A 14,063-nucleotide genomic window follows, 5' to 3' on the forward strand; every position below is an offset into this window, starting at 1 on the left:
CTACAGTGCTTTAACATTTCTTATAACTGTCTCACTGAAATGAGAACCTACCCCAACTGCCTGCCCCATTTGTTAGTGCTAAGTTCAGGAACGGCAGGACAGTCACACCAGTGACTGGTAGCCTGCTCTCTGCCTGTGTGTATAATCAGCCTAAAGAATAAATACAGATAATCTCAGGCACAATTTGAAATTCAAAATCAATCCATGGAAAAACTTCTCTGGATTTCAGCTTAGTGCCAGCAGAGCTCTTACTATGTGCTGAACTACATCTTCTGGAAGCATAGCAGTTTCAATGCTTCTGGCAAACCTTGTTTCTTGAAGGAGAAAGAACTGTGGAGAGTTTAGAATTAAAAGTCTCAAAACATCAAATTCAACTTTAGTTGAAGTCATGTTAAAACAATTATTTTAATTTTTGGTGCATGTATGAAAAGTTCAAATACTAATGCAAACAATTCAACTTACCATTCAATACCTTACTCCTTTTTTCCCCCCAAGGTTTTGTATCATCTCCATACGAAAGTAAAGAACATTTCCAAGAAGTCAGAAAGATCAAAGAGGAAGGTAAATATTTTTGGTTTAATCTGTACACATTATAACTATAATATAACAAATATATCAGGTTTCTAAAATAACTAATAGCCTTTTCAAGCTCCATCCGCATACTGAAATGTCATTCATGTACCAGTCTTTCAGCTCAGGTTTAGAATTCATGATGACAGTTTGTTGTATCTTTATAGACACAGCACATAATGTTGCCATTATTGAAATGCTGTATTGATCTCTATATACATGCCTTTTGATTTATTGTGCTATAGAAGAATCCCATAAATACTGTATTTTTTACAGTGGCAGCCAGTAAGATACTCAGACTATAAAAATATTTAGGTGTTTTGAGGACACCTTAGCAAGCTAAAAGGAAAACACTTGAAGAACTCTGAAACTGAAGTACTTCACTTTTGCTGCAGTTTGCATTTGAGATCTTCAGGTTTGCAAGAACCTGGATCCTGCGTTGTTCCCTCTGCAGGCCAAAGAATAGGATTATCCCTGGTTCAAGCTGCATGAAATAAGCAGAACTGCAAGTATTTACTGGGAAAAACATTAAGGATAGATTCCTCCCCCCCCAAAAAAAAAAAAACAAAACAACCAAAATAAAAATTCTTAGAGCGGATAAGCCATAATTAACAGAAGACTTCAGGTAGCAAAACTCACTGACTTCAGCGATGCAACATCAGACTGACCTGATGTGAAAGAGGAAAATGCTATTTCAGTCAGAAATGTTTTAATTGTTGAGTGTACTTTGATAAGGGAAACCGTGGGCTATCTGGCTAGTCAAAGGCAGGAAGTGGTGGAGTACTACCGTTAGATGCTGACAGCACAGTCCAGTCACAGTCTGTGCCAGCAATGCAGCAGCTGTATAACCCAAATGAGCAGTGTGTGTGTCTCCGAGCAGATGTGACAACCAGTGGAGATGCCTAGGAAAAGCTTTGATTTGTTCTCAGTCAATGCACTGACTTGTTTCAGGGCTACCTACCACATTAGAGCATCCCTACACAATGTTGCTGTGATTCCATCTATGATATAAATGAAGGCCATAACAGCAAACATGGCCATTTGATTGAAAAGTGTGTGCAAGACATAGAAATCAAAACTTTGATGTGACTCCAGAAAAAGAGACAGACACTGGTACCACAGCTGCAACAAACTACAGATGTTTTGAAACACAAAAACACTTCTGGGCATGACAGGTTGGGTCCATTGATTTATTGACTAGCCTGTAAATCTAGGTTGCTCACAAGAAGAGGATTTTGATGAGATTCGTACAACGGTTGAAAGTTTCTGGTGTTGTTTTCCTGTAAAGTAGTAAGTTACAGAATTTCATTTATGTATCTGTCTGCACTGTTTTCAGATTCCACCTGTAGAGTCTGATGAAAAAACAGCTCTACAGTTTCTTCATCTTTGAGTTTCTTGATTAGATGTGGCTGACAGAATCGATCTTAAGAAACTATCTTTGACTTCACCTGTCTAACAAGTTAATGGTACAGCACTTCTTTCCTCCCTCCTTAAGGGAGTACTTAAGGGTACTTCCCTGGCCATGATTCAGGAACACCCAGTAGCAATTCTTGTTCCATTTGGCACAATTAGGCCAATTCAATAGGTTATCCTTTCAGATGAAAGAAAAATCAAATATATTCCACTATACACATGCATCATCTTCCACAATTTGTCCCTTTCCAGCACTTCCTGTGTAGAAATTGCTCATCTAGCCTTCCTATAGGCAAAGAGCATCTTTAGCTTACCTATTGCAAGTATTTTTTTGTTTCAACCACTTCTTAGCACTTTATAAGGAGTCTTTCTTGGGTAGGTTGCAGACATGCACAATTTCTGCATATGCTTTCCAAGTATACTTGAAACACATTAACTGTCAATCATTCAAAGCAGATCTTCTTAAGAACACTTCATATTAGAGCTAAATAGGAAATTCATCTGTGCATGTCAGTTCTGTCTAATTGACCTGCTAAGTATATATGAAGGAAGCTAATTTGTGACAAGCAGTTTCATTTCCTTTTAAGTTAAACTTCATCAGAGATTAGATGAACAGCTTTTGCTTATTTTCATAGAACACCAGAGTGGATACGGACCTCAAGGGTCATCTGGTCCAACCTTTCTTAGCATGTAATTTTGCTCGAAGATGTTTGACAAATTATGCTTGCTCCAGATTTGAAAGGTTAATTTAGCATATACAGGACATCTTGCTTGTTCTGAAATACATGTGTGACTTTAGTGGCTAAACCTAAACTGCCTTGATCTATCAAAAGTAATTGTAACACAACAGCAGTCTCCCAATATGAGGTGATAAAATCACTTGATTCCCATCTGTTAATTCACAGTGTGCATCTTGACCACACTGATTGATAGGGAAAATGAAGTGTCATACGGGTACAAAAGACTACAGTCTGGAGCTATGACCACTCAGTTTCTACTTTATTCATATAATTTCAAGATAGCAGGACACCTGAGTTATAATTGTCCTCCCAACCCTAAGGGAAGGGGGTTTGGGTTTGTTCTGTTTTTTTTGTTTGTTTAGCTTGTGGGTTTGGGGTGATTTTGTTATTGTGGGGTTTTTTTTTAATAGATAAAGGTTTCCACTGCATACCAGTACCTGAAGCATCTTCTCTAAATAAGTCTTAAATGGCAGGCTTCGCATCAACAGGATCTGAGGACTGTGCTGTCATGAACACAACATTGCCACAAGATATATCTGGGGTTCCAATGTGGATTTCATTATGTGCATGATGGTTTCAAATCACCTCTCTCTTCTCTTCCATTATTTGTCATCTTTCTACTGTCTATCATTGTCCCATTTGCCACAATATTGTACTGAATGTTTGTGTTAGTTGAAGCTATGTAGGGACTAGATCTAAAAAACCTATAGTATCTCTATAGGTACTATAGGAGGGCCCTGTTTTCTAAGACATTGCCCAACATTTCGGCAATGTTGGATACATGATTATAAAGTTAACGACAAACACATTTTGGATGAATGGGCCCAGTTTATTAATAACCCAGAGAGCTCTGACAGCTGCCCCCTCCAAGTCAGTGTTCAAATACTTGCTGAAAAGAACAAATTTGTCTTTAACTGAATCCTAAAGATGACATAAAATCTTCCAGGCACACACAGCATATGCTTGGGTTGTGATTTGCAAGCTTTTAAGTTACAGCAGCTTTTTCAGCTTACGCAGACTTGAAACTTTGCAAAAATATCCCTTGCACAAATTTGGTTGTATCCTGACTTCATATTCCATTATCAAAAGAGCTTGACCTTTAATTCAGATTCCTACTTTGCAAATTTTTATATATGCTTGCCATGTCAGTGTCGGACATGCTCAATTTCATGTGTTTTTCCATTTATATGTAGTATTTGTGCATTAGATCAAGGAAGAATTTAGGAATTTTTGGAAGCTTAGGCTGAAATTCTGCACGATGACCTAAGACTGTACTTGTAGAAGAGATACATGACTCTCTGTTTCCCCATTTAATGCCATACTAGCTGCACAGGTTTTCCAGCCTTAAAACTGAGATGGTGTGATGCTGCAGGATTCCTCTTTGCAGTTTTGGATAATCATTTCAAGAGGCCAGTCAGCAAGACCACATGCTAAGAAATTCTGTGCAGTCCTGTACCACAAGTAAATTATACTTCAGTTCTGTTCTTTCCTTTCTGCATTAGGCAGAGTACAGAAAGTCTATAATTTTGCTCCATGGAAAGCTAACAATTCCCTGTGTGGCAGTGCTGAAAAGCGTTTCATAAAGTCCCAGCCCTAGGAACTCTGTACGTACATTTGCAGTAAATAAGATGATTTCACAATGGAAATTAATGCAAACCAAGGTCTATTCTGATCATGAAATGGCCCTGTGGTGTTTTACTGACCTCTGAAGCACAGCAGGGTTCCTCAATGTTTACTCAGTTTTGTCCTTTACATCTTTAAAGAACAAATAACAAGACTTGCAAACTGAACAATCAGAAATGCTTTTTCAAGTTTAAGAATGTTCCTGAGGATATGAATTTCACAGGTATTTTGCAAGCTCCCTTGAAAGGACACTAGGACTTGTGGAACCTTGAGGCCAAAAACGCCAATTAACAGACAACTGAGCCATTTAAAGCTAACAAATTAATACTACCCCTTTCTACTGTTTAACTACAATAGAAAGATGAACCGTGCTTACCTGGTGGGAGAGCAGTGTCTCTTGTTTTGTGCTCTATTCCTTTCCTAATAATTCCTACAATTCTATTTTCCTTATTTTATTACTTAAAAAAAGATAAGAAATACGCTCTTCTAGCCAATCTGAGTTGAGAACTAAGCTGTCCACAAAACTATCCTAAGTCCTAGATCTTGTCCCAAAATTGTAATGGTCAGTTCAAAGCACATCTCTCTCTATGAAGCTGTTTTCTTCCTCAGCTCATATATTCACCACCTTACATTTACCTACATGCAAATTAGCTGTTCATTGCTCCCAGACCTAGCTAAACACAAATACACAGAGTTGATTTGACACACCCCCTGGAGTACTGCATGTTGAAGATATTTACCTCAACTTGAGCTTCAGGTAAAACATACAGAATTCCTTCAAGGCAGACAGGTATTCCTGAATATCTTGGCCAAGAGAAGAAAACGAAAGTTGCACTGTAACTGCTTTCCTACATGCTGAGCTATTTCTTTGGCTTCTATTCATACAAATGGAAGGTTTTCATATAGTCTTAATGAATGTGATGTTCAAGGCCTTGGCACTGGAACAACAGGAAGTACAGCAAAGGAGCATTGGAGATCCTGGGATCCGTCCAGCAAAAAAATATTAATCAGAAGTGAAATCCTGTAAGTTGTTTTGCTAACAAGAGTCTATGGCAGCAGGAATAGAGAGCATCATTACCAATTAGTGAATAATAGGAGTATCATAATGCTCATAGGCATCTATGAATAAAAAGTAAGCAAGTACTAAGGGCATCAACAGAGGAAATTAATGACAATCACAGAATAAGAGATGTCCAGATCAGCAGTCAGAATACTGCAAGCAAGCTGCCAGGAAATGAAGAGTCCACTCTTAGCACACAGTGCAAACTGCCAAAATGAACTGGTAACTGAAAATCTATTTGCTTCAATCTCTCCTCCTCTTCATGACAGCCGATCGCCATCTCTGATTGCAAGGAAGAAAACAGAGAACATTGAAAAAGAACACTTCCAGTGTGATTTTCAGACCACTGAAGAATAGAATTACACTCAAGTGTAAATCTATTTACAGTTACAGTTACAAGTAACAGCAGTTACAAGTGCTTCAGAAGTAAGTAACATATGCATTTGCTCTGAAGCAGAGGAAGCTGCTACCCAACATTTAAGTTAAGAATAGGTATGCTGACTTTTTTAATCAGCTTTAATTAGCTGTGTGTTTATCACTAAGCTATAACCATGTTTCTGGAGATCAAATCGTTCTTTGGGACCTTTCTGTTAGAACATTAGCGGTAGAAAGGAAAAGGATGTTTTCAAATGCATGAGGGAGAGTCAGACTTGTGAACAAAGAGAGAAGAATGTGGCACCAGGAGAGAAGAAACTGATAGTTTCCACTTTGCATATTGGCTTAAAGAGTGACTTGGAGCAAAGGGATGCTTTTGACTCATTTCTGACTTCAGAAAACAGAGGATCCCAGAACCTAAAGCCACAAAAATCGCTCAGAAGTTGGTAAGTACCTCCAGTAGTACAGTGGTAGACTGTGCTAAGCCACATGTCCTTTCTGGGCACCCATAGTGTGTACCTGCCGTATCTAAAAGCAGAAGTTTAGGGCACCATGGGTCAGTACTGCTTTGCACAGCCTTCGCTACAGTAGAAGTACAATATATAGCCAAGTCTGAAACTCTGTAGCTTACTCAAAGTCTGAGGCAATCAAAACATGCACCAATTATCTCTCAAACCTTAGGGGAAAAGAGATACAAGTTAGAGATTAACATGACAGGAAAAAATAACTTATCGGTAAAGCACATCATCAGACTTTGTATTAGAAGTCTCAGCCCCCACACAAAGGCTGAGGAAGAATGGTATGGTATGGTATGGTATGGTATGGTATGGTATGGTATGGTATGGTATGGTATGGTATGGTATGGTATGGTATGGTATGGTATGGTACGGTACAGTGTAGTATGGTACAGTATGGTATGGTATGGTATGGTGTGAAGAAGCAGGACTAGCTAGAATAAGTCTGCCTTTGGAGTCACAGCAGAACATTATTAATTGAAACTAATTTTGGGGAGTAAGGAGAAAGATGAGCCAAAGTCCAAACCAAGTTTATTACATCCCCCATCCTCCCACAGAGCAGTAATAGAGGAAGTGTCAGTTGTTATTTGCTGATAAGACAGTGTGGAAGAACAGGCATAGGCTTCTTTATGCTTCTTCCTTCAGAGTCATGGAAGGAAAAAAAAAGAGAAAAAAACTTCTACCACATTCAGAAAGCAGCAGTTGTCTCACTAATGAAGCCCAGTTTTTCAGCGAGTTAGTGAGAATGTACTATTTAATAAAAACCTCACTGAATGTTCTTTCCCATTTCTGTGTGGCTGAGGTACACAGTACAAATGGATGGCCTGATCAGCTCTGAAAAAAGATGTGTAGCGAAGTGTCTTTTCCTGACTAGGTCAGGCAAGTGACAAGCTCTCTCCCCTGGGAAAGGGAAAAAAAGACAAAGAAAAGCAGGAAAGCATAAATGAGAGTGAGACCACCTATAAAGATACCAAAAGAATAAGCAAGTAAATTCTGGAGAATCTGTGCATGGCAGAAAAAACTGGGGGGAATAAAAGAGAAGTTTATTTGACAAACAAAAATATTTACGACTCTCCCAGTCTCCATTTCCCACCATGCTATGGATTCACTGTATAGTTTACACACACTTACTTCATCTGTAAAACAAATAATGCTCTAAGTTATTTTATGATCTGCTTGAAACACTTCTAGAAGTATAAAAAGAGAAATAATCCAGTAGCGGCCATTGTACACATCTAGTACAGACCCACTGAACCTTTGGAGATGAACCAGAAGGCTGGCATTAAGTGGGCAGAGCTAGACCAACAGTAACCCATTAACTGTGTTAATTACTATGGCCCACTGAACACTCTCAAACTGTCTGCCACAGCTGGTACTAACATTAGTTACAGCTATAAAGTTACCATATTAAAAGCCAAATAGATTTTATTTGTTTCCTCTCTGTTAACCAGATACTCCCCAACTTGAAAAGACAGACAGAATTTCTATTTCCAAAACATGTTTTTTGAGTCATGAATTATGTACATTATTGCTCTAGTGTTGTCTGTGGTTTGCATCTGCAAAATCCCTAATAGCTGGACCTCAGAAAAAGCTTTATGCTAACAAACAGCAACTGCAAACCCATTTTTTAATATGCAGCCCTATGTTAAATACATGGTTTATTTTTTCACAGTAAAGGGAGAAAAGAAACTAGGTATATATCCCTCACTCAAAAGAATATTTCAGTGCTTGTAGCCCTCTAATTTAAGCATGGCATGCTATAAAAGGTTGCCATGGTAACAAGCCCAAGCTACTTAACATTGCTGGAGGGTAATCAAGTAGCACCATTATTACCAGTGGAAACTAACGATAGAACCTGTTTATTAATAATTTCTTTAGTACCTGTCATACCACAGTAGATATGTTAAACCCCACAAGGCCACTATATCTGTGTCTTTCAGTTCCATCAACTTCTAATCATACCACTATAAGGACAGCATCTGATTCCCAGCATGGCCAGTTTGAGGACATTTGGGAGCTGAGTTTGTTTACTCACATGGGAATATGCTTTGTCACTTTATATGCCAGGCAATTTTCCCCTGCAGTTATTTTCAATAGCCTTAATGTTCCTCAGCCTCCAAATCCTATGGATTATTTCCACTCTTCCATGTAACATAGTTGCAGCGTCTGAATTGTTTTAGGTTTTAGAGGCACTCTCTATATTGACAAGAAACTTAACATGAGCCATCTTCAGTGTGCGCTTGCAGCCCAGAAACCAACCGTATCCTGGGCTGTATCCAAAGAAGCATGACCAGCAGGTCAAAGGAGGTGATCCTGCCCCTCTACTCTGCTCTTGTGAGACCTCATCTGGAGTATTGTGTACAGTTCTGGTGTCCTTAACATAAGAAGGACATGGAGCTGATGGAGTAAGTCCAGAGGAGGCCACGAGGATGATCAGGGGCTCGAGCACCTCCCTTATGAAGACAGGCTGAGAAAGTTGGGGCTGTTGAGCCTAGAGAAGAGAAGGCTGCGTGGAGGCCTCACAGCAGCCTTCCAGTATCTGAAAGGGGCCTACAAGAATGCTGGGGAGGGACTCTTCATTAGGACTCTAGTGGTAGGACAAGGGGTAACAGGTCCAAACTTAAACAGAGGAAGTTCAGGTTAGATATAAGGAAGAAGTTCTTCACAGTGAGGGTGGTGAGGCACTGGAACCAGTTGCCCAAAAAAAAAAAGTGTTCAGGGCGAGGTTGGAGGGAGTCTTGGGTGACATGGTTTAGTGTGAGGTGTCCCTGCCCCTGGCAGGGGGGTTGGAACTAGATGATCTTAAGGTTCCTTCCAACCCTGTTCTAGGATTCTATGATTCTATTCTATCTCCATTGCCTATAGAGTTATTTGTTTGAGCCAAAAACAGGCAATCCTTGCTTTCCACAGAGGAGAAATGGGTTTTAGCATCCTTTTTCATAATGCCATAATGTGCCCACCTGGCAGTTGTTAGTGTTGCCTGTGTTATTCTGCCTTCATTACTGACAGAGGAAGGCAAACTCACTCATCCCAGAGACTTGCTTGATCACTGAAACCATTTAATTTGTGACCTTGTCTTTTCCAGACAGCACAGACAGTGCTGCTTGTGGTTGCTGTGTTCCTGCTCTCCTGGCTGCCACACCACATTATCACAATGTGGGCTGAGTTTGGGCAGTTTCCTCTGAACAACATCTCCTTCACCTTCCGCATCATCTCTCACTGCCTAGCCTATGGGAACTCCTGCATCAACCCAATCATTTATGCCTTCCTCTCAGAAAACTTCCGCAAGGCCTGTCGTCAAGTCTTCACCCGCAAGCTCTTCCTGCAGTCAGTTCCCGCTGCGAAATTGGTCAGAGTACGTACGGAGAACTTCTCCACCACACATTCGACTACTAACATGTAAATTGGTCTCACAAATACATTTCAGGAGGAAGAGGAGGAGAAAGAGTGCTGTCTGGGGAGAACAAGTATACAAGTGCATTTCAGGGAGTGATGCAATCTGTAAAAATGTGGATTTTGTTAGATTACCAGAGTGGTAGGAGGCATTTTCCATGTGGCTGTTAGGATGCTTGACACAGCTTGTCCTAGGGCACCTTACCAGGTGCAACACAATTTTTTGAATGTCCTTGTACTGCCCATAAGATAGAACTCATATGTAGCTGTAGTTATGTGTAAAATACGTAGTAGTAGTAAAGTAGTAGTCTAAAATAGAGTTCCACAGAAGATATAAGACGGACAGACAGAAAAGAACAGTTAATTATGCATGTAGACAGTCATTAGGATGTGCACAATAAGTAATGTGAAGTTTAGAGAGCACAGAAAAACAGTTTAGGAAAACTGAATCTAAAAAGCTTTTGAATATGTCTTTGTTTTTTAAGTAGGTTTGACCATATGCAAGCTACAGTTTTAGCTCGCTAGCTCTAATAGGGCCTCTAAATCTCTTTGAAGGCTTTGCTATAGTATTTACCTGCTGGGTTGTAGAACTTTCACATGACATGTCAGTGATGTGCATGTCTGCATTTGTTAGCTCTATATCAGCTTACATATCCCAGGGCTTGAATGTGTGTACACTCTCAAATATAAGTACTGCTCTTTATCACTGTCTCTTTATCACTGTCTCTTCGTGAGTAACAGTAGGAAAGTGTTTAAAAGAACATGCTTAAAAGAACAGTGGTTTTGTTTGAAAGCAACATTTACAAAAGGCTTTATTGGTATACGTAGTATTCTCTCAGTATATATACCCAAAGCTTTTTATTGGCTACTTTAGTATGTAAATGTCAAATGTTTTGGGGGTTTTTGCTAGGAATACTTGTTCATGAGTACCATAGCAACAATCAGGTTAAACATCGTTTGTACCAAGTTCAAGGTTCCTGTTTGTAGATATATAAAGTGCATATTACTTCAAAATTAAGAAGCATATGGCTAAAAGGACTTTATTATTTCACTGTGTTGTCTGATTTGATCATACGGTGTGCTACAATCCAGACTGACCTGTCATGGGATTCACTGTAACACAATTCCAGATTCATACACTATGCTACTGAGCCTTTAAAAGTGAGTAACAGAAGTTAAACTACAAACTACTAAAAAACAAAAAAAAAAAACCCGTAACAAAACCATCCAAACAGAATCTTCACGTCTTCAATAGAATTTGTTACAGCTATCAGAACATACACTTAAGTTCTGTAACATGTAACACATCAATAATTTATTTTTAACATCTGCATTCTATACTTCAGTTCCAAGTATACCCACATTGCCTTTTATAATCTGGATAATTAATGAGAAGCCAACCTTCCTTCCATTTTCCTTCCACATATTTTAACTCAAGAAAAAAAAACTACTCTTATCACCACTGAGTTACTAACACAAACTAAGCAGATACATTCACTATCAACAACCACTGCCACATAGTTCGACCACAGATCTTGTGTCAGAAGTGACTGCTTATGTGGTTATCATTTAACTGTGTTTAACTTTGGTTGTACCATTTAGCTGGAAAATATAGGTAATAGAGCAGAGTATTACAGTACACACCTGCAACAGTTAGGAAATTTTAGCCCGAAAAACTGATTGATTTAGTCCTGTATGATAACTATGAGAAGCCAAATACTTATAGTCAAGACATTTGAGATCCCAAGCAATAATTTCCTTGAGAAACTTAAAAGGGCATCTCCGTATTGATCTGGGAAGCACAGTCACCACCACCTGCCTCAGGAAAGACACTCTGTGAAGCAAGTATTAATGCTAATACAGCTAAGTACTGAAGCTTTGAAAACCATCAGATTCAAATTATATGACACTTGAGATGGAGCCAGCCTGAAACTGCTTGGGCAAAGCAGACAAGAAAATATTAGAATTTTTACTTGGAGTTTCTCAAATACAATTTACCTCACTTAAATTAATCTGTATGTCTACAGTTAAAGATAACAACGTAAGATGCTTATATATGAACGGAAATAGGATCTTTAAATTAAAATACTAGATTGTCCCCAGATTTCTGGTTTTTACCCTACTCTTATGCGTGAAGAGTAAGGTTCTGCTTGTGGACAGCAAAACTGCCCGATTTGCAGTTAAATCATCTACAGAGGAGACACAAGTAGTCTACGCAATGAATGGTCCAAAATACAAAGGTTTCCAGTCTCTGAGAGAATCACTCTTCCACTCTATTTCTAATTGAAAGTTTTCTATTATATGAAATAATTTTACCACAGCTTGTAACTTCCCGTAAGAGCCCCTTAACTGTGCAATGTGAACAGAGTACATGCGTACAATTTCTAGATTATGCAGCCTTATTCTCAAGTGATGTGCAAGCTTTCTGTTTGCTTAGTTTTTACTCAGTATACTATAAGTAGCTCCAGAACCTGACTTCCTCTACGACCAAGTATTTAGATACTGTTCTGTGTTCTTTTAACAGCTTACTATTTCTACATACCGAGTTTTAGTACACACTAAAGGGACAGCATGGGAAAAACAACCATTAAAAGAAAAGGCTGTGACAAATCACTGCAACAGAAATCAGAGCTAAAATGCTGGGTTTGTGTGATTATTTACCATGGATACAAACTAGCAGCTAGATACAAAATAACCTCCTTTTGGTTTAAAGCAGAAAAGAAAAATAGCAAGATACTCAAAAGAAATCTTGTACTCTATTACATGTGAGTCATTAGAACCTGTGAGTTAGAATTAGAACCCAACTTCTTTTCTGTAACAGGAGACTTTTTTTTTTCTTTTGGTGGTTTGGTCATTCCCTTTGTTCTTACAATCAGTTCAGCCTGGACATGTCATCACAGCATGCAGCAACAATGTGCAGAAAATACTTGAAGGCTTTTAGAAATTTAACAGAACATGAAGCAGCAAGATCCCATTTCTCAGTGAAAGGTGACCATAAAACAACAAATTAAGACCCTGCAAAAGTCTCAAGCTTTATTGTGCCTTCTCGTTCCCACCAATCAAGATAAAGAAGTATCTGGTATAGAATTCTCTGAATGAACTGCTGCATCACAAGAAAATCAGATACGATTTGTCCTTTAGTCTTTCTACATGTATCTATAATTGCTTAAACTAGGAAAATATTTTCTTTTCTTTCCTGCCATAGTAGTAATTTTAAAGCTTTAACAATGAATGTTTAGCTGCTGGTGGTGGGAAGCGATGAAACACAACAGAGCTGCACATCACACAGGCATGCTTTCATTCTGATTTGGATTTAAGTTAGAAGTCTAAACAAAAAAACAAAATCAACTGATGAGATCATTCTTCAGTCTTCTTCAAAGGCATTATGTTACTACTCACAAGCTTCATTTTGGAAAGCCAGGAACTGCAATGCCTCTGGACATGACTACTGCAGCTTCCAGAACAATGCACAGTTAACTCAGTCACCTGGTTCTGAAACTCAATCCTCTATTCTTCCAATCTAGCTTACACACAGAAGCTCATTTGCTCTTCCTTAAAGACTTCACACTCGGGCCATGTACTAGTGCTTGGCAACCTGAATCAACCCTTGACAGGTGACTTATTAATCGAGGAGTCCATGCCTGGGAGACCTGTCCTTTTCCGGGCTGCAGTCTCTATTTTTCGTACCAGGTCCACATCCCACCGATGGGTGACAAAACTAACCACAGCTCCAGGTGTCTTGCTTCCAACCCGTCCAACTCGCCCCACACGGTGCAGGTAGTCCTGCAGGGTGTCTGGGAAGTCATAGTTGACCACTAGCTGCACACTGCTGGTGTCCAGGCCCCGCGAGGCAAGGTCAGTGCAGACAAGGACAGACACATCACCCTTCTGGAACGAGGCAAAGATGCCAGCTCTAGCAGCTGCTGACATCTGTCCCTGCAACCTCAGGTGCTTGATTTTGTGGTCATCCAGGATATAGCCCAGCCAGTTGACAGTGCTGGCACTTTTGCAGAAGATAAGAATAGACCCACTGGACGCTGGGTGCTCCTTGAGGAGCTGCAGCAGTTCGGGCAGCTTGTCCTGGCCTTTGATGCGGACAAACTTCTGCTGGACATGGGGTGGCAGGTGGTGCAGGCTCTGGGTGGCGAGGGTGACAAACTGGCCCACATCGGTGAACTTCCCCAGCGTCTGGCTCAGCCCCGTGGGGAATGTGGCTCCGACCACCACCACCTGGGTCCTCTCTTCCCCAGGGCCAGCCGGCCCGGGTGCACCCGCGGCCAGGGGCGCGTGTGCCAGGATCTCCTCCAGCATCCCCGCGAAGGAGTCGTCCATCAGGGTGTCCACCTCGTCCAGCACCATCCAGCGCAGTCGCTC

General features: G+C 40.0%; 2 protein-coding genes across 2 annotated transcripts in view; one reads left to right on the top strand and one right to left on the bottom strand.

Moving 5' to 3' along the window:
* LOC104406481 (galanin receptor type 1-like) overlaps nucleotides 1-9,754 on the top strand; it is an 11,604-nt gene extending 1,850 nt beyond the window's left edge. Inside the window, exons 2-3 of the mRNA XM_010015465.1 lie at nucleotides 496-561; nucleotides 9,382-9,754. Of these exons, the coding sequence (XP_010013767.1) occupies nucleotides 496-561; nucleotides 9,382-9,699 (384 nt within the window). The 3' untranslated portion in view covers nucleotides 9,700-9,754. The remainder of the gene's footprint in view (nucleotides 1-495; nucleotides 562-9,381) is intronic.
* A 3,535-nt stretch (nucleotides 9,755-13,289) lies between these two features.
* Nucleotides 13,290-14,060, bottom strand: DDX28 (DEAD (Asp-Glu-Ala-Asp) box polypeptide 28; the record flags this gene model as incomplete). The annotated part of the gene is made up of 1 exon (XM_010015467.1): nucleotides 13,290-14,060. A coding segment is annotated over one exon (771 nt), but the record flags the coding sequence as incomplete, so codon positions are not given.
* Between the last annotated feature and the right edge of the window lie 3 nt (nucleotides 14,061-14,063).

This window comes from Nestor notabilis, unplaced genomic scaffold (genome assembly GCF_000696875.1).
Source record: "Nestor notabilis isolate BGI_N333 unplaced genomic scaffold, ASM69687v1 scaffold7495, whole genome shotgun sequence".
NCBI classification, from domain to species: Eukaryota; Metazoa; Chordata; class Aves; order Psittaciformes; family Psittacidae; genus Nestor; species Nestor notabilis.